This window comes from Pocillopora verrucosa, chromosome 14 (assembly GCF_036669915.1).
Source record: "Pocillopora verrucosa isolate sample1 chromosome 14, ASM3666991v2, whole genome shotgun sequence".
NCBI classification, from domain to species: Eukaryota; Metazoa; Cnidaria; class Anthozoa; order Scleractinia; family Pocilloporidae; genus Pocillopora; species Pocillopora verrucosa.
The window spans coordinates 8,431,483-8,456,029 of NC_089325.1; the positions used below are offsets into that span (position 1 = coordinate 8,431,483).

The 24,547-nt window shown below is 37.2% G+C and overlaps 2 protein-coding genes across 5 annotated transcripts in view; one reads left to right on the forward strand and one right to left on the reverse strand.

Moving 5' to 3' along the window:
* The window catches only part of LOC131776583 (leucine--tRNA ligase, cytoplasmic), a 32,286-nt gene extending 8,793 nt beyond the window's left edge, over positions 1–23,493 (reverse strand). Inside the window, exons 1-26 of the mRNA XM_059092794.2 lie at positions 23,169–23,493; positions 21,971–22,075; positions 21,845–21,864; positions 21,444–21,525; positions 21,258–21,263; positions 21,004–21,084; positions 20,409–20,498; positions 20,008–20,099; positions 19,712–19,787; positions 19,399–19,511; positions 18,868–18,931; positions 18,716–18,783; positions 17,757–17,853; positions 17,326–17,457; positions 17,071–17,158; positions 16,779–16,855; positions 16,417–16,689; positions 15,935–16,020; positions 15,795–15,860; positions 15,303–15,385; positions 14,365–14,503; positions 12,293–12,382; positions 1,149–1,277; positions 660–711; positions 442–505; positions 208–320 (exon numbers count right to left, since the gene is read on the reverse strand). Of these exons, the coding sequence (XP_058948777.2) occupies positions 208–320; positions 442–505; positions 660–711; positions 1,149–1,277; positions 12,293–12,382; positions 14,365–14,503; positions 15,303–15,385; positions 15,795–15,860; positions 15,935–16,020; positions 16,417–16,689; positions 16,779–16,855; positions 17,071–17,158; positions 17,326–17,457; positions 17,757–17,853; positions 18,716–18,783; positions 18,868–18,931; positions 19,399–19,511; positions 19,712–19,787; positions 20,008–20,099; positions 20,409–20,498; positions 21,004–21,084; positions 21,258–21,263; positions 21,444–21,525; positions 21,845–21,864; positions 21,971–22,075; positions 23,169–23,468 (2,586 nt within the window). The 5' untranslated portion in view covers positions 23,469–23,493. The remainder of the gene's footprint in view (positions 1–207; positions 321–441; positions 506–659; positions 712–1,148; positions 1,278–12,292; positions 12,383–14,364; positions 14,504–15,302; positions 15,386–15,794; positions 15,861–15,934; positions 16,021–16,416; positions 16,690–16,778; positions 16,856–17,070; positions 17,159–17,325; positions 17,458–17,756; positions 17,854–18,715; positions 18,784–18,867; positions 18,932–19,398; positions 19,512–19,711; positions 19,788–20,007; positions 20,100–20,408; positions 20,499–21,003; positions 21,085–21,257; positions 21,264–21,443; positions 21,526–21,844; positions 21,865–21,970; positions 22,076–23,168) is intronic.
* Positions 2,282–11,699, forward strand: LOC131776582 (beta-4C adrenergic receptor-like). 4 transcript variants are annotated; one of them, XM_066161626.1, is made up of 3 exons: positions 2,282–2,414; positions 8,340–8,444; positions 9,340–11,699. In XM_066161626.1, exon 3 carries the CDS (start codon positions 9,530–9,532, stop codon positions 10,577–10,579), a length of 1,050 nt encoding a protein of 349 aa, XP_066017723.1. In that variant the 5' UTR covers positions 2,282–2,414; positions 8,340–8,444; positions 9,340–9,529; the 3' UTR covers positions 10,580–11,699. The 4 variants fall into 4 exon arrangements, with proteins under 4 accessions (XP_066017723.1, XP_058948774.1, XP_066017724.1 ...); XM_059092791.2 differs by lacking the exon at positions 2,282–2,414 and adding an exon at positions 4,520–4,593; XM_066161627.1 differs by lacking the exon at positions 2,282–2,414 and adding an exon at positions 8,121–8,216.
* Positions 23,494–24,547: the final 1,054 nt, after the last annotated feature.

The window sequence follows — 24,547 nt, forward strand, 5'->3', positions numbered from 1 at the left end:
ATTCACTAAAAGGTCCTAAAAGGATTAGGTCTTTAGAGGGGATGGAATTTGCTATCTGATTCTTTATTGTAAAATATGGCTGACTGCTTACTCAGAACTTCCTCAATGTTTACACACAACAACGTAACAGAGCATTAGAGCCTGGTAAAGAATCTACTCTGATACATTTTTTAACTCAATCCACGATGAGGAATTATTTGTCCTGACCTTTGTCCACTCGAGGAAAGTGAACAGACGTAAGATTCCTGCATCAGCCATCAACTCTACAAAGTTTGCATCTTCCATTGTGTCTCCAGCATCAGCCAGGGCCAGGCGCATGCCTAAAACGGGAAAAATGTCGGGGGAACGGAAGTTGGCTTAAAGGATGGACGAGAGAAGGTGGCAAGAGACTGGACGACAAATGACATAAAAAGAGGGAAGACAGGGGAGGGTGAAACTAACCATCAGCGGAAAACTTTTCAACAGCTTGTTTCAGAGTAAGAAAGTTTCCAGTCGATTTCGACATCTAGAAATCAAAATCATACAAATGAGATATCACCCGTCGACATCTATTTTAACATAAAATTGACGACAACTTACACAGCTGAATGATACACATTCACGATGCTGTAAAATAATCCAAACATTTAGAGAGAATTAAACAATCCTTTACACAATACCTTCTCAGAGTTGAGTAACAAGTGTCCATTGGCCCTCACGCTTCGAGGCCACCTTTGAAAAATTAAACATAAAAAAAGAAACATTTAGTAAATTCTAAGCGGGTAGTTTTGAACATTCCTGCCTACCTGGCGTCGTTTGATGCCTTGTTTAACTCATTTTCCTTTCATATCATACCATATCATGGGCTTCAGACTAAAGCCAAAATTTTAAAGGTTGTGCTTTGGTACTGTCGTCCTGATGGGAATCAGTAATAGATAAAAGCAAAAAAAGTTCCAAGACGCGATCTCATTGATTGATGAATTTTTCAGACTTCTTTTATGCAATGACCTTATTTGTACTTAAACTGTGATTATAATTGGTCAGTTCTTACTGAAGAATGCGATTCTGTTTCATCGAAGAAAATGTCCACCAACTTTTTCAGATGAGCTTATTGTTTATCAACTAAAACAGTACAACACAGAAAATCTCATCTTTCTGAATATGCTCACTTGTCTTTCTCGTTTGGCCACACAGCGCAGTGATTGTACAGGAAGAATGTCAAGTGATTTGGCACCAGATCTTTCCCAGACACACGTAAGTCTACTGGGTACCAGTACTGGAATTCTTGACGAAGTTTTCTGAGGGAAAAAAATTTTAAAGTGATTTAGGTCTCGCTGGTTCCTGAAGAATACCGTCGATAAAGACAACTGCTTGTAAAATCTTCGTTCAGAAGACTGACTGAAACGATGCCGGTTGCATTAGGTACAAATAATTAATATCAGCGGCTAAGTTTAATCAGCCACCTCGAACACTTGGAGGTTTTTGAGGATTAACCCACGCTTCTAACAGAAAAAAAAATGATTTACAAGCAGAGCTTTTTATCGAAAGAAACTAAAATACATCAAATTATCACATATATATATAAAACAATCAATTATTGAAAGCCTGATAATCCGATCGTCTTTTCATTAGGGCAGATTTAAAAGACTGCAGTAAAGATAATATTTTCTTAAAATTCACAGGTAAAGCAGTCCAATATTAAACAGAGGGGCACGTAGGACCGACAAGCGAGAACAAAATTTTGATAGAATTTGAACAAAGTTCGTGACATTGGTGTCCAAGAGCAAACATGCTTACAAAAGCGAAAACTATTTGACACTTTTCACTTGACAACGACAACGACAACACCATAAAACTGTAACGAGACCTAACGGGGGAAGGTTTCCAAAGAAACTGTGGTACTGCGTTGGTAAGGGTCAGAAGACAAGGGGGAATTCGTCTAATTCGATCTGACAAAGGGCTGACGCCAGAAACGCCAGCTTTAGTTGTGAAATCTCTACGGTAGCCAATTTACATCATCAATTCAATTGATAAAACCACGTTGACTTCCTTGAGCCTGGTTCAGATTCGTTTGAGTTGATATCATAATTATTCCATAGTTCGATTTCATTTCCTTTTGAAGCGCACTGCATTCGCGCTAAATGGACTATGAAAGAGAGACAGACAGACAGACAGACAGACAGAAACTGTCCAAGATGGGTTCTATTGTTGTCTGTTTTCTAATGTTGGCAGGCCGCCATAAACGAGAATAAACACTTTTAATTTTGATAATTCACTCGCATAGACTATGCTGTAAGTCTGTCAGTGCTGGCCGTAGACTGCAATTAACAAAGTTGAAGTTACCAACAGCCTTAAGAAAGAGCGTCTTTTTTGTACATGTTCCTGACATCACTGTGCAAAAGATATTGGAATTTAGTTATGCCGTTGTATTTCAGGTAAAAATTATTCTTTTTATGACAAGATTTAACGCCTTCACTCAACGTAGTAAACTTGAGGTTGGCTTCGGTTGCACTCGCAAGGGGTTTTCTGCAGCTTAGTTGCTAGTTGGTAGAGCACTGGTGCGCGTAGTGAGGACTAGCTCAGTGAGGTTCGTATCCTACAGCATGGATTACTTGGGATCTTCCTTGTCCCATTAAATTCGTTTTATTGTAGTAGATTTATTCTAACAGGTGCCATGATTCATATCATACTTCCATCAGTTACCACCAGCAATGCATTTGTCTAATACGGCCAACGAAAAAAATGGACTTCGACGTGATATGATATTTCGCCACAAAACACTTTTCTGCGCAAACTTGTCATAAGAATACTACGGAAAGTTCTCAAACCAGACAAATAATGGAACAAATCATGCCAAACGAAGTAACCATGACGTGCTACCAATTTGAAATCAAATGGTAAGCCAAGCTTTTTTTTTTTCAAGTGCATGAGAATCCCAACCACTGAAGATATTCATGAGGTGGATCACAGGATGATTCGAGTGAGAAAAAGGCCTAAGAGCTTCTTGTCAAACGAACCGGAAATGCGTCTACCAAAGAACATTATAGATTCAAATTTCATTTCGGCGAAAGGACAAATCACAGTTTTATGAAAAAAAAAAAAAAGTCATTAAGAGACTTCTCTGACACATGAAAATCTTTAAACGCCGATGATAAAATTCTGCTGAATACAGAAAGTTGGCAGTGGTGCATAAGTCGAGATAAAAACGCTGCAAAGTAAGTTTGCAGACACCGACATATCAAACATCAAACGTAAACAATGGATCAGATGACGGGGGTTTGTCATTAAATCGAAAAGCAAACCACCTAACATTTCGCGGGCAGAAATTCTATGAAAACTACAAAGAAGGCAAAATTGTGTTTTTCTCGTGAAAAAAAAATCATCAAATTCCTCACAACCTCGCCTCCTTTTAAGAAAAAGAGTTATAATACTATCAAATAGGTAGTTACAATCGAGATTATCAATGCAACATGTCTTTCCTCTACCAAGAATAAAGTTAATGCTTTTTGTTTAAAATATAGTTACTTCAACTGTCGGTAATAAAAAGTATGATCGATTCAGTGCTAACTTTAAAAGAAAAGCAGAACAAAAACCTTTAGAAACAAGTTGACTCCTGTCAATAAAATCTTACTCAATATTAAATAAAAAATAGAGCTATTTCGTTAACTTTTTATTCGTCACAAATAAAGCGTAATAGCACGCAGTTCATGTGCTAACAAATTACGGTCGCAAACCTAAAACGTCTAGCATGATAAGATCTTACAAAATGCTACATGTTATGGGAAAAAAGTGGGCCGACCAACAAGACTGACATGCTTTACGTCTAGTTAACGAAGAGTAAATAAACTCTTTTCAGAATGTTGAAATAGTTAGGACTCAAGCGCAATGAACATTATCATCACTTTGGGCATTGTGATGTAGAAGAGAAATCCATGCACGAAACAGTACCGGCGATAATTATCATTACTATAAATCATTAAATTCAGAAGAAACTGACACCCAAACACAAAACAATCTCTTCGCCTGGTAAACTCAAAGATTTGCATATATCATTTCCAACAAAAAATTACACAGAACTTAACGAATCTTGGACTAGTGTTGCCGGCTTACTCCAGCTCTTAGCCCCAGATTAGCTTGCATTTTTCTTTTCATTGCCTGTCAACATCGTGAATTTTTCTCTGCTTCTTTAATGAAAGAGGTTCGTTCCATGACATATTACCCTGACAATAAAAATTGCAGTTTTTTCGTTCGCTGTATTGCCTCTGTGTCATCGCAATCTGTTTTGTAAGTATGACGCAGTTAAAAGGTCCAACCTTTCATGATAATTTGACGTCTTTATATGCCGACAATAACGAAACAAAGGACTTTCGTACAAACAAAAGTATGATGGACAAATAAGAAGCCTTTTGTAAACTGCATTAGACAGTTTCTATATCAATTACGAATGAGAAAAAAGCAATTAAAAGGAATATTTAAAGCAACTGTTGATTTAAAAATAGCTCAAAACAAAGGTCTGAAACCTAAAAAATCGTGACAATAATAAAAGTTCCTTCTATACAAATAGAAAGCGCTCGCCGGAGATGGAAGAAAGCGTTTCACCTGAGAATTGATGAGGTAGGTAATTAAACCATACCTGGAAAAGTAAGCCAGATGCCTTTCACGGTTTTCTCCTTACAAACTACAAAAAAGCTGCAGTATCATCGAGGGCTCCGATGTAGGGACGAACTCTTTTAGCGACTTTGAGGGTAACAAAAGCGAACTATCAATATAAGTAACAGTTGTCAAAACGTTTGGAATTTTAAGCTTTTGGGGCTGAAGTTGCATACTGCAATTTGTATGAAAATTCAATCATCAAAAAAGGAAGACACGTTTTAGGCAACAATTTTGTGTTGCACTCAATAGAACCACTCCAAAACTTTCTTTCTGCACTTGCAGCCTTGTCTAGAGAATAAGAAAACATTTTCATCTTCAAGCCGCCGCTTGATTTTCAAGGGTGTATCCTTTGTACGGCTCTCTACAACTTCTAAGGCTCTTCATATTTCTCGTGCGCCTTTTCTTATCAATAACACAACAATAGAAAGAGCCTCTGGCGACACCTGGTTAAAGAGGTTCTTTTTCATAGCACAAAAGAACCAACTGTCCAAATAATCGCACGATATCACAGGATATTTGTACTCTACTTTGTGCAGTTGGATTATAAACTCGCGATATCATGAAAAAAGTAAGAGTAAAATTACATTAAAATTGACCTTCCATATAAAGAGACCCATGAAACTCACTATAAAACAAAATACTGAAACGACAACAATAACCAGCACTTTCGATATTCCGACTCTCTCGATATCACGAACGTTTCCAGCTGCCGACCTTTCAAATATCAGAGATTTTTTCTTACGTGATGCCTATCCGTGAAATAAAGCTCATCACTGTTGGAAGCTATTTTCTGAAATCATTTGAAAAAAGTTTATGTTTCACATGTGCGACTGTAAAACGGTTAACCTGAAGGAATGACAGCCGACAAAATTGTCTTCATGAATAAACTGTATAGACTTGGATATTCAAACCTGAGGCAACTTCAGTCGGTATATATCACTTTCCCGTAAACTTGTGAATTTAATATTGACGAGAAGAGTAAACAGTTGCGTTTCTACGATTGTGTCTGATTCAAGGGTACAATAATCGTAAATGACAGCATAACAAAACTTTGGACACATCACTTCCTAAGTCTAATACTATAATTATTGGGAGACCGTCTGGAACAACCACAAGAGAAAACTAACAAAACAAACCTTCCCGCATAGAAGCATCGCAGCTAAAAAAATAAACAATTTCTGGATATGCTATACGACAAATTGATCTAAGCTCTGGGAGTCTGAAAGAGCTTAAGACAATCGAACAAGTGAAAAACATTTAAGTCGCCATTAGTATGTCAATGGGGGCCGGTAACAAAGCCAAATTATCATTCGTTCTAGACAAAATGGGCAGGTGTCTGTTTCCGTGAGGCGTCTGATGTTACTTACCACCTTCGCGGGTGTCCTTCGGGAAAAATTTGTACGCGCGCTAGTTTCACTTAAATCGTAGCAAACTATATATCAGAAGAAAGCTTAATAACTGCAGTTTACGATAAAAATATAATTTAAGCGAGTGTTTTTAGGAAGTGTCAGGAGCCCGTCAGGCGTGAAACGACCGTGGATTCTTCCATTGAATTTATCGGGTATCGGATGCCGCAGCACAAGAAAAATGGCTGCACAGTCTCATTCACAAGGCATCGATCAACAAAAAAGGTGTCAGTACTTTTCAACATTCTGGAGTAGCTAAAAATATGCGAGGCGTGTTTCGTAAATGGACGCCACGGACAAATATTTCAAATATCAAAATTTCCCTAAACAAATTTCGTTTTTCTTTATTCCTGGAATGTTTTGGCGAAATTTGACGAAAATCGGTCACATCTATATACCCTTTAAATTCGCTCACAGTGAATGTATTCGTCCAAAGTCAAATGCGAGAGTTTAGCTCATAAGGACTCATAAGGTTCGTCTCGCGTCACGCCAACAGATTATCACGCCTCCTGAAACCGCAAACCAATGGGAAAACGGGACCTCCTGGCGTCAATGTAGCCCATTGCAGACACGTTTTCCCTTAATCTCGATCGTTCAGTGGAGGGTTGAGAAGGACGACACAATAATAGGCAAAGTTGCTAAAGGCAAAGGAAAACCCCGCGGCAAAATGGAAAAAAAACGGAAAATATGCTGAGAAGCAAGACAACGAATCGACAGTCCAAATTACGGTTTGAGGCGATTGTTGATGATTTTGTATCATGGCTGGTACTTGTAAAAATGAAAGGAAACCTCCTTTTTAACTTTATGTATAACAATTTTTGGTTTGACGGCGACTCCTTTGTTCGAAATCTGGACGCTAGCATGAAGCTCCGTTTTTTTTTTTTTTAACAAGTACTTTCCTCCGCTTTTGATTCTCCCATGAGCAAAGATTTTTCCCTAAGCAAAGAGCTTCCACGAGTGAATTTTGCCGAGAGCGCGATGTAAACAAAATATGCAAATAACATGAAAAACGAGGCCCAAAATGAGCGGTTGCCGCGAAAATTCCGCCAAGGAATTCGCCTCTGTACGAGACTATGAGACCTTCCTGATATAGTAACTTTTGTTTGAAAATAAGTTTTTCTAAATAACTCGGGTGCTTTTAAAGATCTAAGAATTTTTTTATGGAGACGTTAGGTAAAATGTTTGAATTCACTCTAATCAAATAAAAGAAAAAACGATTTTTCGGCCTCTGAAAGTGGGAAGTAACATCAAACAAAAGGGGAGGGGAGAAGGCTGGCCGAGGGTTTAACACTTCTAGTCTGTGCTAAAGATTATATTTGTTTATCTTAACCACGCCTATCGAACTACTGAATCAGACATTTCCGAAAAGCGCCAAGCAGAACGATATACTATTAAAAGTTCGGTTAAAAAAATATTCTCTAATTCCGTAACAAAAAAGTTTCCTCACTTCAATTTCTCGTTTCTTGCCTCTATCCCTCCCTTTCTCCCCCCCCCCCTCTCCCCCCCCCCGAAAAAAAAGCCGACATCAGCCCACAAACAATCCACACCCTTTTTTTTTCAGGCAAATGGAGGAATAAAAGCTTAGAATGTTTCCTTCAATTCAATTATTTAGGTTTCTCTTTTGTATTTTGAAAAACGTTAACACCGATGACAGGAGATTTCTTATAATGAGTACTTTTGATTGATAGGAAAAAGACTCGTTTGTTCCAAAATATTTTCATTTTCAATGCCTTTTGTCATTTTATTACTTAGAGTGATAATTATGTTTTAGTTCGCCCTCGTAAACTAATGCACACCGAGGTAATGACACTCTTCTCCCCTTGAACCTCTACAATCCTATCTCTTTTGTTAATGACAATTCCATTTCACGGTTATTTCCGAGCCCCTTTGAAATATTGATAAATTTCAGCCCTTGGGAGCCGTGGATCTCAACAGAGGACTCCAAAAATTACTCTTTTGTTGAATAGGAACTTTACTCAAGAGAGCATTTCACATTGCCAAATTAAAATGCATCCTCCTTCCACGTAAACTTCTCACAAATGCACAGCTCATTTCAATATTCTCTGCTGTTAGGCCACAATAACCAGATAATTCAGCTGACAAACCTTACAGGATATGTTTACAGACCATTATAAGGCCAGTAACTTCAATCATTGCTAGTAGCGGTTATCCTGCGCGGTTAGCATTCATTTGATAATATCTTCCTGAATTTACACTTAACGATTGACACGATTACGTGAGCGACTTTCTGCAGTTTCATTCAAGTTGTTATTTACTTTCCATACTCTGATCCATTTGCAGGGTAACCCTTATACAAATTTAACAACCGAAGAGGTTTTGTGTTCGCCCAGAATATTGACATAGCAGCTGCGCGCGTTTCTGAGGGAAAACCGGTCAAAAAGACAGGTAGGAAAACACAGCAAGCTAACGCAGTTTTATTAAGAATAATCAAAGCGAAGATCATATTCCTTATGAACATAGCAAAGTTTAAAAACGTGATCAAGGAATTCTTTTAATCGACTCAAGAAGGAAATAGATATTGGACTGCATTATCGATGACGAAAGAATATTTTGACAAACGTAATAAAATAAGTGAAAATGTAGAACTGATCGATTCGAGTTTAGAGGACGACTGAATACGTAAAACAGATGTTACCCCAGATTACAACGAGAAGTAGTTATCAAAAGTCAAAAAGGAAAAAAAATCACTGTGAATCCCGGATTTTAACAGATTGAAAATATGGCTGAATTGAAAAAATAGGAATATTGGTAATGTAGCAATTATGAGGCTAGAAAAAAAACTAAAACTTCAGCATCCTAAAAACTATCAAAATGATTGAATTAATGAAGTTGAATTCCACTCAGGAAAACCTCGCTCGTTTTAATTACTCGCGGCTTTGAGTGGCTGACTTAAAAATAAACATAATTGGAAAAATATGGCCATTTCTAGACCAAACGTTAGGTGAGAAAACATCGTAGATTTTTTTAGAATGTCGTCAATTTGTTATAATAACTCGTGCTGTCAGACACAACTCAGCTGCTGGGATCTGTTAAAAAGCCCAAGTGACTCTCGAGTGGAAGGTATCTGTTACATGCTCTTGACATACCCAACGACAGGTAGCAATTCAAACCTTGCAACTCGGTATGAAGCAGTGAAACTTGTCTAGGCAGGGATCATTGCTCGCTTTCGATACAGAAATCAAACAAAAGAGAAGGGAAACTCTGTTGGGTCTCAAAATCTAAATGGTAATAACACTAATATTTCTTAAAATGTTTTAATCTTTCCGGGACTTTCATCAAGCGGATGATACACAAACAAAGGAAGCAAAGAGGTGAGAACGAAACCTGGAATAATATCACAATACACAACTGGTTGAAATTTCAGAACTATCACTTAGCTTGCCGATATCGCCAAAAGTTACTGCTAGCTGCCGACTGCCAAGCAACCGTGTTTTAGATTTGAGAAAAAGACGGGCACTATAACGAACGAAATGATGACAGAAGGACCCAGATCAAACAATAACACCCCCAATGATTCCGAATCAGGTAGCGGTGAAAATTATGGAGACGAAGAAATCGGAGCTTTCGATGCGGAATTCGACACGTTTCCAATCGTTCTGGCCATATTTATCATCGCCGTCAACTTAACTGTCATAATTTTATTCATTCGCCATCGCACACTCCGGTCTGTCACCAACTCATTTCTTGTGAGCCTAGCTGCCAGTGACCTACTCGCAGGATTGTGTGGAATTCCTGCTACACTTTATTGTTCAGCTACTCACAGCTTCACAACCTGTGCTATCTCAAATCTAACATGGCGATTCATTTCTGTCTCTACCGTAGTACATATTCTACTGGTGTCTGTGGACAGCTACATCGCCATAACGCACGCCATGCGCTATCATAACATCGTAACACAGCGCGCGTTCTTCGCGCTCGTAAGCTTGGCGTGGTTTATGGCTGCGTTCGTTTCTCTGATACAACTATCTTGGCAGGTAGGTCGGAGCGAGGAAGCAGCCGAAACCGCCGAAAAATTTCAGAAAACTTATGACCTCGCTACTTTTGTGCTATTTTTTGTGATACCACTGTTGGTGATGGCCTATATATACATTCGCATTTTCAGTACGGTTCGGTACCACGAGAAACGGATATGGCGATTTCACAGCCCTTCTGATCAGCATTTTTCCACCAAAGGAAAAGAAGAATCGCATAACTATGGACAGCGCAAAACTGTCACCATTTTCCTGGCGATGCTTGTCATATTTACCGTCTGTTGGCTGCCATATTTTATTTTGAGTTTTCAGGAGCTGAACGCCCAGCAAACATTTGATCCACCAGCATGGGTGCTGTATGTGTTTTATTACTACTCTCGATTTTTTACTTCGTTTTCAAACCCCCTTATGTACATTTTTAGAAAAAGAGACTTCAAAGAACTATTACCCCGTTTGATTTGCAAGGATGGAAAAGCAAGATGCGAAAGCCGAGCGAATAAAACACTCACAACTATCTATAGCAATGAACAGTGTACCACTAATTGTTGAATATTATGGGAACTGAAGTCCGACAGAAGCGATGGCGTTTGGTTTTACATAACGGATGACTTGTCGATAAAACAGCGCAGCACGCCGGATCCTTGTAACACAACAGTTCGAGAGGAAAGGGACTAGTTGTATTTATAAGTAAGGGTTGTATTTGTAATGCAGGAGATAAGTTTATTCATTCAACTTTTATGAAAGATGGGGTTACCCATGGATAATAAGACGCTTTTGCTTGACAAGCGTCCAATTTTATTTTTTCTGTATGTCTGTTTCAGCATGGATCTGAGTAATTTTCACGAGAAGCACCATTTATTAAGTTTACCGCTCGTTGAAAATGACATTTACCGTGAACTCACAAAAGATTTAATTAAGTCCCATTATTAAGGAAAAAAGAACTTCAGGAGGGGATAATCCAATATTTGCTGTAGAAGTCACTTAGAATTAGCTGAGCATGATTTGCACTTCCGTAAAAATGGAGCAAACTCTTTTATCTAAATCACACGCTCTTTCGCACTATAAACAAAGACACCTGAGAAATACCGCACATCATTGAGTCAAATTTAAATTGGGACTTTAGAAAAAGGTGCGCTTAAAAGAAAATTAAATTTGATAGAATACAAAGACTTTTAGCCTACTATAAAAAAAAATATAATTAATAGTCAATCGCCTGCAAATGTTAGTTGGAAAGTACAGACGAGCATTTCTTGTCCGTAAAAAGATGATCAAGAATTCCAAAGATTAAATTTTCATGGCGGGTCGAGTATTAGAAGTTAACATAACAACATGTACATAATAATTTATTCTTTAAATTTATTGAACAGGATAACGAAGATAAGACATATCCTGAATCCCGGGTTGTCTGAAAAGCATGCTTTTTTCCCTCTTTGCCAATAAGCAAGACAAATTTGCATGTAAATTAGTTCTGAATCATTTTAGTAGGGAAGGAAGACAAAGGAACAAGCAGCTTTCCGTGCACCTAGGTGGGCAGCGCAAGATAAAAACTGCTATTTATGCTATTATGAAGCTACAACATTGAGTTGTCACCTTGAAAAACACAGTAATAAAAAGCCTCGAGTCATTCTTCAGATAACACGTGTAATTACACTTATAAAGCCATTTTATATCAAATTAAAATTCTAGACATGTCTTGCACGCAGCTAAATACGCGTAATTGCTGAGAAAAGAGCTGACAAGAAAACAGCCGTAACTTTCCATATTTACATCTGTTTTCCGTATGGCGGCAATTTCTTTCACATCAAAACAAAGAAGATAACAATCGCCGAGGACGAAATAATGAGCCAAATGCTCTCTTCGTGTGTTGAAAGCTCTAGATGATTGCCTCAAATGATAACGATCTCGCGACATTTTAATCTTTTGGTTTTAGCTTAAGAATAAAAACCTCGCGCTTGTCTCTCGCTTAAGAATCAAGGCATAATCTGGTAATTTGGATGAAAAGGTTCTCAGATTTAAACTCAGTCTTCTGCGATATTTCCAGATGAACAAAAACGAAAAACGAAAGAAAGGTGACAAAAACAATTCGATCATTGCAGTTTTCTCCCTCTCTGCTATTTCAATAATTTCTCTCATTTACCTTAAAGGCAGACTATCATTTTCACTCAGTAAATAGGTCACTGAAACAATATATGGCGTGTATTAAGTGAAAAATAAGTCTTATTAAGTGCAAAGTGAGCTACACCAGACTGTTTTTATACTTACTTCAATTTATCCTCTGAGATGTCTGTTTGAGGAAAAGGTGCATCTTTAAAAAACACATAATCCCACACCTCTCTAGTCATCTGTTCCGCCCTGAAAATGCATAATACGGTTTAGAACATGGAAAGGAAATACTAATGATAACAAAAGTAATAATTCGAAGCATCTTTTAAAAGGTGCATGCGTGAAGGTGAATTGATAAGTTGAGGCGAAAATTCCCTTGGTGTGACATCTTGATGAGGAATTTAATTTTTGAGCAAATATTTATCCTTACGACATCATTTTCCCGCCGCAACAAATCGTACAAATTAAAACAGGTTGAAATTTGTGCGATTCTCGCAGCAATAACATGTTTCGATTTGTAGCGACTTTTAGGAAGCAGTGCACAGGGAGCGTTTTTTTCGTGGAGACAAGAATGAGCCGCCTTCTTTATCTCGACGTCAAGAGAGGATGAATATTCCCTTAACTTTGGAGAAATTTTAAAATAATGCAGTTCTCTTAAATGAACGAACCAACAATACAAGTAAACCAAAAGTGAACAAAGAACGATAGAGAAGGTAAACTCCGACTGTCAATGGAAGGGAGGACAAATTCACGATGTAAGCTAAAACAAAATATGCTCCTTTGGTACGTTCCTGCGTAAAAAGAAATTAAAAGTGAAAAGCGCAGAGCTGCACAGAGTACATATTCAGAGCACTATCAATTACTCTCATTTATTTCGCTGCAGAGTACAAGTGAGTAGTTTGTTGTGTTGAAGAAAGCCTGAAATAAAGTCAGATGGACAGTCTCTGACCATTGGCACACAATATTTTCAAGCTGAACACCTGACCCGAGTTTAGATGAATAAGCGTTTCCATTACTATGTTTCAAAACCTTAATATGCTCGGAAGGAAACACAGCATGACTTCTATTTTAGAAAAAAATCTAAATTAATGAAAATGCCATTTACAGAGCGGCTGTATATTTTTTCTGATCGACAGGGAACCCTTTTGTATCGCCATAACGACTTAACTGAATCATTCTAATCTCCAAGATACATCTTCCATAAGAAAACTGCCATCTTTCTGCTTAAACTATGACTTTACAAGAAAATAATCTAATCATTAGGTTGACTATTTTCCTTTTTCTCCTACCGCGCCTGCTCGTAATTTCTATAATTTTTAAGGGAGAAACGCAAATTTGATCACAGATTGGAATAAATGTTGGAGATATATTAATCTGATCTGATGCGTTATCACCGTCATAACATCAAATATAACCTGATGTTTCGCGAAACTTCCTTTTCGTGTGAATGACAAAGGCTTTGAAGTTAACTATAACAGATGCAAGAAGAAATTAAATGTGTCCAACAGACGAGAAATACAAATCAAATATACTTTCCAACAACAGATCGTTCAATGAGCCACAAGAAAGAAAATACTCCGTTTTCTTTTTCTAAATCCATTAAAAAATATTCCATCATGATCTAGTTTACTGTTGATCATGCTGATTTACATTTTAAAAAGAGTTGTTTCCGCTTTCTGATGGCTCTCCGTTTTATAGGAAAACATCACAGTAAGTTTATTTTGCACATCGTACTTTTAAACTTTGAATCGCAACCTTAGGGAACTGCTTTCCTTTAATTAAACATCGTTTGAAAGATAAACATACCGTAGTGACTCCGAGACTCAGTACGTTCTGGGAAGCGACGAACACACAACACAGTGCATTTCCCGCTGTTTTTATATTTTTAACAAAAATCTCTTAGAATTTTTTAATTTTTAAATTGAGTGATACTTTCACAGGTCCATGGCGAGAATTCATCTAAACACTTTCTTAAGATGTCACTTGAAACAATTTGTTACACAAACCTAACATGACGGACGAATTAAAATAACAATAAGTGTTCACTTTTAATCGTCAATAACGGCGAGGGTTAGTGAACAGATAAAACCTTGAAAAAGGTCACTCCTTAAATACGTTAAATATATACATTCGATTACTGCGCTAGTAACCAAGCAATTCAGACGACATAAAAGCGGAGCTAGCCGTCAAAAGAATCCATTTATCAAGGGAACTATCACTTGAAGTGGTACCTGATTCCTAGGGGCCCGCCGGCAGAACCGTCAAAGGAGCCCTCTTGCAACAGATGCGCGACTGTGTAGTAAGCATTGTAAATGGTGGAATCAGACAGCGACTCAATCAAATACTGTTCGTCCCAAGGTAAACGAGTGCCTATCACGATAAAATAAAAAACATAAAAAAGTTAGAACCTCCTGCATCTATAAAATCATCTGAGCTGACAAAGCTCTTCTGGTGTTGTCAACGACAACGCGCGCGAGCTTACCGCGCGAGACGAACGGGGATGATTATTGGCTCACGCGCGTGTGGGCTGAGAAATTCCTCCACCAAATATAAATAAAAGCACAATTTCCATGGGAGAGGGTAAAAATTCCGCGAAGGTTTTCGTTCAACCCCGAAGCGTCTGACACGTCTAGTGCATCCTAGCCTTTTTGAACAGTTTATTCCGCATGTTAAACTAATGACCCTTCTAGACAATAATTGGAATGATCGGATTTGGAACTTTCGTGACTGGGCCCCCAAATCAATAGTCAACCGACTACTTCCCGAGAGTAAACCAAGTATTCCTTTTAAAGTTACACCGTGCATGAAACAACGCACGTTCAATTGTAGACAATCGGATTAGTGATATCTGAAGAATTTGACCGGTACTTGACCTAGGTAAAGTCCTGTTTAACAACAGTTGCAGACATTTAAACCTACACTGTACTGTTTGCAATTAATGACAATGACAGAAGACAAAGACAAATTTCCGTCGAGTAAGTAAGTAAGTAAGTAATTTATTTATACACGTAAACACATAATAGTTAACAAAAACTCGTTCGAACGCGCACGTGTGAAAAAAAAATTGCAAAAACTTTAGTGAAAACTTTAACTACTTCAGATGTGATACCTATTACCTTAATTATATAAAGTTAACAATAGCCACTAACCACACTGTTAGAATACTCACCGAGACCATAAGACCTTGAACACGCATGCTCCTGAATCCAGTCCAAGGTGGCTTCAAAGTTGCGTCTGGTTTCCTCCGCGTATCTGAAAAACAAATACAACATTAGCAAAATGTAAGCTTATCACCTGGGACTTAGCAACGCAAGCCTCCAAACAGTCACAACACAAAGCCTCGCCCTTTTCTTCCTCAATAGAGTCCACCAAGTTACTGCAAAACGTCATCACACAGCTCAGAAGGATCCATTGGTTAAACTTCTCATGAGACCACGATGTCCTCAGCAAAACTCTAAGTGTTCATCATCGCTGTGTATGTTTTATCGAGCCGAATCAACCACACATTGTACTCGCGTGCAAGTCAGAGGTGTCGATCAGGCACGTGATTGGCTAAGTAAGAAATCAAATACCATCTCGACATCGTTCTTGATCTCATGACTACAGCTTCGACAAGTGTGGATACGGCAAAACAAAAAGGAAACACCACACGGGAACTTACGTGTTCAAAGTTTCCAGAGATTCCCGCGCAGTATTTTTCCAGGATTCATCGCCATAATCCAGGAACCTACCCAGAAAAAAGAAAAAAGGTAACTTGGCAACATCAATTAGACAACTTTCGCTATATTGACCAATTCTTACCACTGGTCGCAAAGAGCAACAATGCATTCATCCGCTGACCGCGAAATGACCTTCCTCTCTGGCTCCATGTAGATCCGTGCCTCACCCTTATAAAATCAAAATATTCACTCAGAGCTACTATCACCAAAGTTTCCTTGGGATTGCGTTGTTGCTAAGAACAGAAATTATGTGAAAACAATTTGTCTTGGACGACAGAAGTTTCTCTCTGTTTCGCTCCTTCGTTCATTAATCAGTTAATCCAATCTTTCTTTCACTTGATTTTCCAATTCGAAAACTCGAAAATTCACCGTAAAAAGTCATAGCCTTGCATCCAACAGGCCCACAAAGGCCACCGTTTTTAAGACAAACCATTTTTGAGTTTTACTCAATAAAAGGAACATCTCTGTAGTAAAGATTGTTGATGCAATATGTCAAAAACTAATCAGAGTTATAGATCGACAAAAAACCAAACAAATTAAACACAGGAGTTAAAATCAACTTACGCTGTCTAACATTTTCTTCTGCACAAGTTTCTTCACGTCTTGAACTTTTTGACCAGCATATTCCCCAACAATGATTGTTCCCTCGTAAAAGGCTTTCTTGTAGGTGAGCTCTTTGGCTTCTGTCAGCAGGTCCTTATCATTCTGGCTCTTTATCTTGAGGTCGTCACAGGCCTTTACCGCACAGAGGTCCCCGTAACCAGGGACCTGGATGATGGGAATAGGTTCATATGGTAGAACCATCTCATCTGTAATACCATATTTCTGTCTGAATGCCTTGAGGTTTAATAAAAGAGTAGAATCTTAGTTCCTGCCACAAAACGTTGTCCTATTAAAACTAATATAATCATCAGAAGCTTACTGACCGCTTTGTTTTTGACATCTCTGAGAGCAGCGTAATCATCCGGGGCATCCGAGGGAACTGACGTCACAATACCGGTACCTAGAAAGAAAAAGTTCACAGAGTAAAGAAACTTGTCCACAACTCAATACAAGAAAACTTGCTGAGGTAGAATTATCCCCTCAAACCTCAGCAAGTAGTTTGCCAGTGTAAATAATGCTTCAAGCTGAGTTGCATGAACAATGATACTATCTTGAAACTGGACACGTGTTTCAGAGGTATGCAGTCCTTGGGAAGGGTCTGAAAACCAGTCTCACCTTTGTCTTCTTTGATGGTCAACATGGGGAGAGTGTAAACAACTTTGTGATGTGTGAGCGGTGCATCCAAAGGAATTCCCATGATGTCCTTCAAATAAAGGTGATAAATAAAGAAATGCAATTGATGATTCCGGAAAAAGACATCCATAAGCAGTGAAAATGGTATCTGTTATGCATGTAAGCTTCTACTAAAATGTACCAGTACCCTGACAATTTAAGAAAACAAAATATGACAACATTTAAATGTATTCACACCTGTCCAGTCAGCTCTAACACAACATTGACCACTCCTTCCTTTGGGGTGAACCCTTGATAAGACATGTTCCTTGCTCCTTGTCGGGTGCTTATATAGATTTCATTTTCAATGTTCGTCTCAAAGGCAATGTACTATGAAAAGGTTCAAAAATGGTTCCACAGATTGAAAAAAAACAGTAGCAATAGTTGAAAAATTCACCAACAATCATCTTGCATGCATTTAAGGGGTAAAAATTGTTAAGGACACAGCCACAGTATTCTGAGTCAGTGAAAAAACCTTTAAACATTCATTTGCAAAGGCACAAGGATATCAAAAGATAAATATAGAATAGCTTGCTCAATTTAGGGTTCCAAAAACCTCAACAATAGTATCTAGAAAGAAGTTTTCAAAAGCAGATTCAAAGTTTTAGACAGCAATTGTTGTGTTCCACCTTGATGTCTGGTTGAACCCAACAGTTTGTTTGTCCATACATGGTTTCTGGTCTCAGTGTAGCAGCCATTAGAAAGACGTTCTTTCCAGTCAGTGCACTGCATGGAATCAAAGAGGAAAGAAAATCATCCAGTCAGGAAAGGAAGAACATATAAGGGCAAATAGAGATTCATAAAGCTGTATATAGAAATATTCAACTACATCTATCAAATCTTGAGTTGTGAGATTTGAAAAAGAAAATTGAAATTAAAAAAAAAGAAAAATGAAATTAAAAAAAAAGAAAAAAAAAGAAAATAACTTTGCTGTTCTGTAATATCAAAGTAGTGTATAATCAAAGTATGCCTGGATAAAATACCATATTTACTTGTGTGTAATATGTGCCCATGTATAATATGCACCCCAATTTTTGACCAAAAAAAATTGGGGTGCAAAAAAAACGTTAATTCTTCCTAACTGACGTTTCACAGTGGTAAGTTTCATTACCATTTCGAATTTCTTGTCACTTGTGATTACAGTAATATGGTACGATTGTAATGTTTATCTCGTTAGCTGTTTCTTAAATACTCTATTAAATTTATTTATGGACCAAAATTGAAAATGTTTCGTTGGTAGATTATTTAACTCAAGCTAATAAAGACCAATTACCACAAGGCTTTCGTCACTTTCTTTGTTGTGTTTGTGAATTGAAATTGAAAATGTTTTATCAGTAGATTATTTAACTCCAGCTAATAAAGACCAATTAAACTACTAGGCTTTTGTTACTTTCTTTGTTGTGTTTTTAATGTATGCAAATTAAGACGTGCTTGAAAAACAATAGAAACCGTGTATAATACACACCACGATTTTTATGGTTATTTTTAGAGGAAAAAAGTGCGTATTATACATGGATCAATATGGTATGTCCACTTAAATGAAGTAGTCAGGGGTAATTCCATTAACAATTTCCATTTGCATTAATACCTTAGTTTCCCTTTGAATGGTTCACAGATCTTCATTTTGATTCCAGTGTATTCCTGAGGTGCTACTCCCTAGTAACCAAACAATAACATTAATTTAATAAACAGAATGGAGAAGATAGAAGAAATCTTTTTAATTCTGAGATTTAAACTAACCTCTCCTGTCTGTCGGTCATGGTCCATGCAGGGCTGGCCATCCTTAGGGGAGAAAATTGTGTACCTGATAGGAAAAGAAGAAACTATGTTTGCCAATTCTCATTATACAGAATTTAGAATAAGATAAAAAGTGTACAGTGGAACTGCATCAAGATGACACCTGTCTGCCCTCCTCCCCCCTTACCATTATCAAAAACAAAAAAACAAAAGCAAACAAACATGGGCAACAATCTAATTGACCACCCCACTGTTGTTTCTGTAGATAACTTGTAAGCCATCTATTGACTAAGGGAGAGGTAAGAGCAGAGAATACAACTTCAAGCCAGACTGCAGCCTCCTGGGTCTAAGCCAACTTAGAGGTGGTACTAGTATAAGCAGGCAGCAACAAAAAGGCCTTGAATAGAGGCTATTTTTGAAACGGGAACAAAAAGTAAAACTAAAGAAATGCTTCAGATGACTATCATATACTCTTTACCATACTTAAAGTGAAGTATATCACTTTCACAGTAGATGAAACAAAGCAATGTACACCTTTTGCCAAACTTGACTTTCCCACCATCTTTAAGGGTCCAGAAATGCCACCTTACAAAGGAGTCGTAGTATGGATTGACATGAGTGGTGATAAATGACCGTCTCCAGTCCACCTGGTGAGTTAAACAAAATAATGATAAATTTAGAGCTTAATAAATGGTAAACATTATGCAGGTAAAAAAGGACAAGTAACCCTGCAGTGAGCAGTGTAAAGACTGGAGCATCTTGCATAGAAATCTATTTGGCATAGGAATCCACACTTCCACCTTGCCTTAAAAAGTTAACAATCAAAGCATACCATAATTTCCCATACCTTCAATCCCATATTTTGCAGATCAGATTTTGCCAAAGGTGGAAAATAATGTAACCAGTAATCAGCTTCAGCAAACCTGAATTAATACATCAACAAATAATGTGAGTAGCAGTTAAGCAGTAGGAAATTATAGATTGATACTTTATCAAAATTTACCCAAAAAATCCAAGAACAAAGATTACTGTTGGGAAAAAATGTTAGGATAAAAGAAAAACAATAAAAGAAATGGAACCTTGACTACAGGTGCACTCATCAGTGGTTGTCAACTGTATGATCATTAATAGAAAGGCACTTACTTTTTTATTTCTTCATCACTCAATCCAAGTGATTGCATAATTTGCCACTGATACTCCAAACCACCTGTCTTGGCTGCAACCTTGCTTTTCATCTAAATGGATAAAACCAGGATACAATTACAAAGACTATAACTTGTTCCACTTGACATTTTCAGTCTTTCAGAAATAAGCATTAAGTTCACTTAAGATAAATTATTTATGGTATAAGTGACTTCTGACTCAAAACAAGCCATTCTCATGTTCCCAAAAAATATCAAAAGGTTTAATAAAAAATTGATATGAAGGGGACTTTGTACATCACACTTCATGCTGTGGACAAGGCTACCAATTGGTTTCATCAATTCTGTTGATTATTTAAACTGGCCACCATAAAAAGACTTTCTACAGCTTCTTTCCTGCACCTGTTTTGACTCCTCTTTTTCAACTTTTTCAGGAAACTTTGGAGGAAATCCAAAATCAGCCATTTCACGCTTCAGCTTGTCTGCACAGGCCTAACAAAAGGATAATCGTTCTTATTTTAAAGAGACAACAAGAAATTTAACTGTCAATATTTCAATTTATCATCCAAACATATGACAACAATCTAAAAACTCTTATCACTACAGTTCTGGTAATAACAGGTCTCTTCAAGATGGCACTAAGGAAAAGAAAGTGAGCTTGACTCAGTGAAACATTTGCCACTTTTCCTTGAATGCAAGATACCAAAAATATCACTTGATAATATTGAAATATCTGTGAAATTGTGTAGAGGGGAAGAATCCCAAATAGAGTGGGATAAAAAACTCACGGTCTTGGATAATTTTCTGAGGCAGTCAAGATGTTTTTATCGTGTAAAACAAGGAAAAAACAGCATCATATTGTTCTTGTCATCTTAGATGACTGGAAAATAACTATCACCAAAGGATTTTAAATTCTTAGAGCTTTTACCTGATTGTCTACCCTTTACAGAAAATAAAAATTAATACCTAGACGTAGAAACAACCTTTTAAAAATTACCTTGATGGGCATGCCTGTACAGTGTAGTCCAAATGGAAAAAGACATCTCTTGCCTTTCAGCCGTTGGTAACCAATAGCAAACTGTTCATAATATAAAGACTGAACTTAAAATACAAGTAATCAATAGATAATCATTCATAAAAAAAATTTTGAAATTAAATTTGGAAAAAGTTAGTTGGCAAATACTGTTGAATAATGAGAAAAAATTATGAGTGAAAAAAATAACTGAAAAAAACAGTTCAAGAGTCCTTTACCTCAGCCTGTTCCATGAATCCAGGATAATTTTCAGAAAAGCAGCCATAGAATTAACAAACAGAACATAAAATTAAAATTTTATCAACTGGCATAAATCTAGTCAATCGAAAAGATTATCAATAATTTAGAAACTTCAAAAAGAATGTTCAGTTCCATGTTCTTTTGTATTATTTAATGCAGCATACCTTTGAAAGGGTAAATGTGTGTCCAAGATGAAGTCTTCCATTCATATAAGGATACGGAAATGTACAAAAGAACTTTTCTTTCCTATATCAATAATATGGAACTTTATCAAAACCATTTGCTGGCCCAGCTATGTGTTAACAACTGTCAGGTACTCATGCTTTACATTCAAACTTTGTGCTCTTTGTCAGTCTTGCAAACTACAATTTCACTGGCTGACACATACGTGAATTAATTGACAATTTTTATGCAAGGTTGGTTCTGCACCCCCTCTCCAACGTTAAATCAATCTTGACATAAACTTAGATTCATTCTGTAACATGTTCAAAGACAAAGCTAATTGTTTATCTATATCATAAGAAATCAAAGCCAGGATTATCAACAACAATAAAAATTTACTTACTTTGCATCTGGTGATCCAGGCTGTTGATAGAGAAATATCAAAGTTAATTGAAACTGAATATGAGTGACAATTAAAACACAAAATAAGAGGAATGTGGCAGAGGCCCATAGTGTTAATGATTCTTACAGGAAGAGAGTCCACTTCAAAGGTTTTATTCTCAGCCCATCTCTTTTGGACCTGCTTTTCTATCTCCTTTAGGTAATCAACCTTGGCTGTACTCTTCCTGTCAATCTAAATGACAAAAACCTTCAACTCACAAACTACAAGTAAAAAATTATATGATTCAAATTAACTAAATAGTGCATAAGTTGTAATCCATTTTATTTTAATTTTTTCACTTTTTTTTCCATAAAAACAAATGAAGTGAACTTAAGGTTTTCCTTGAAAATTTGGCTCATCTATGTTTCACATAACCATTACAAGAATACATGACAATACAATGCTTGCAGAGAGTTATTGTGTATAGTTTATAAACATCATTTTTAGCAGCAAATATAAATAAGCCATCTGCAAGGTTATTCACATAGCATATTCTGTGCATTCTGATGCCCTAATAAGGTAAAATGGCTTAACTGGGGATTAATACACATCTGAAAATCTTGAGACCATTTATGGTAACTTAGTCTCTGTTATTTGCTTCTGGGGTCAGTAGGTGCTCTCAAACTTTCCTGATGCTCTATCATCTAAGGCGGAAGTGACCAATATCACTTCTATACATTGGTGTAGCTTCCTTTTTAGTTTAAGGAAAGTTTTGACACCATTAACATAATTTTGGGCGTTATGAAGTAAATTTTTGCCAGAATAAATTTTGATTGCAACTTCTTTCACAAAGTATCCTCAAGATTGCATCAGCCTTTTCAGGGTGCAGAGTTCATTTTTGAAACCCTGTTAAGATAACATGGCATAGATCTACATAATGTAAAGAGCCCAGCTCTCCAAATCCCTTTTCCTTCTGTAACACAGTATTCATTGTAAGATACTCGCTACCTTAATATTTGCATCATGTGTGCACGCAATTGTTCCACTGGAAAAGTAATAATGAAAGTAACATTATTTGAGGCGGAAAGAATGAGTGATCACCCGAATACTTTGCAAGATGACGTAGAACATACACATGGAAATCACCTAATCACTCTGCAACAGAATAGGAGTTACAGCGAGTCACAAAACTGGCCGGAAATTGGTATATACCGGGAGAAGAGTGAACAATATTGTTCCACTTGAAAAGTGATAATGAAAGTAAAATTATTTGAGGCGGAAAGAATGGGTGATCACCCGAACACTTTGCAAGACGACGTAGAACCTACACGAGGATATCACTTACCGACATTTCTGCAACAGAATAGGAGTAACAACGAGTCACAATTCTCACAAAACTGGCCGGAAATTGGTATATACCGAGAGAAGAGTGAATAACACGTGCACCTAAGTGCATTACAAATGCCAACAGCTGAAAGCTGAACAGCGGCAATACCCTTTCACGTAGATCTTGTCGTGTAATGTACATCAAAAGATCGGTTAACAAGATGGCGGACCACTTTGACGAGAAGAGTGGAACTGTCCCTTCGAAAACTCCATGGGGGAATTGGGCACAGACGATTGATGAAGTTTTCATCGAGGTCATTGTACCAAAAGGAACCAGAGGGAGAGAAATCGTGTGTGATATCAGTCCAAAAAACATAAAGTTTAGCTTAAAAGGACAAGAATTTTTCAAGGTGATCGGCCTGTTAGATCAAAGTTCTAGATTGTGATGACTTCGTTGTTTGTGGGGAAACTTTAACTTTTTTATTTGTAGAGAAAAGCAAGTTTGTATCGTGTTCTTTTAAGCCATGCATTGCTGTCAGATTTTTAATGTGGTTGTGATAATTTTCATGATAGGGAGAACTCTATGGAACAGTTTTAGCTGATGAAAGCACTTGGACATTAGGTAAATAAGCTTGATGAACGTTTCTTTTATGCGGACATATCATAAGTATCGTAGGGTATGGCAATGGCTAACTCAGTCCCATTAATTAAGTACAAGCCTGAAATAATAGGACAAGTTGCAGTGGTGCATTCCTTTGGGGCAGGCCACTTTCCTGTGAACGCCAGAAATGGCCTGGCCGTGGTTGCTTACGATTAGTTTTCTTAACGGGACTTGCATGCAGTCAACAATTCCACGCTGAAATTTAGTACATTTCATGTTTGTGCTTGAAGTCAAATGCATGACTAGAAATTTAAAGAGGACTACTTGCAAAGAAGCCCAAGACTAGATGAATCAACCACCTATTTCTGTGAGTTTTTTATGTCATATGAATTATGGGGGTATCCAGTTATAGAGATTATTATTTTCAAGGGTTAGCCCTATTCAGAGAAAATAATGAAAGGCTAATGCTCAAAATTTCAGCTTTAGAATCTCTTTGCATCAGCCAATTCACATTATCAACTCAGCTGATGAAACCAAATTATATTTTTTCAATGTCAGTTGTCTTTGATTTACTTTTAGAGGACAATGAACTTGTAAGAATAATTCTGGTGAAATCTAGCAGAGATGCAGCTAGTGGCTGGAAATCATTGTTGGTCAGTGAATATTCTGCTGACCCATGGACTTTCAATGAAATGGAAAAGAAGCTAACATTAGAAAGATTCCAGAAAGAGGTAACCTCTGTCTTAATAAGTTTTAATCAAAGTTAAGATTGAGGGACCCAATAACAGAGGGCAAAA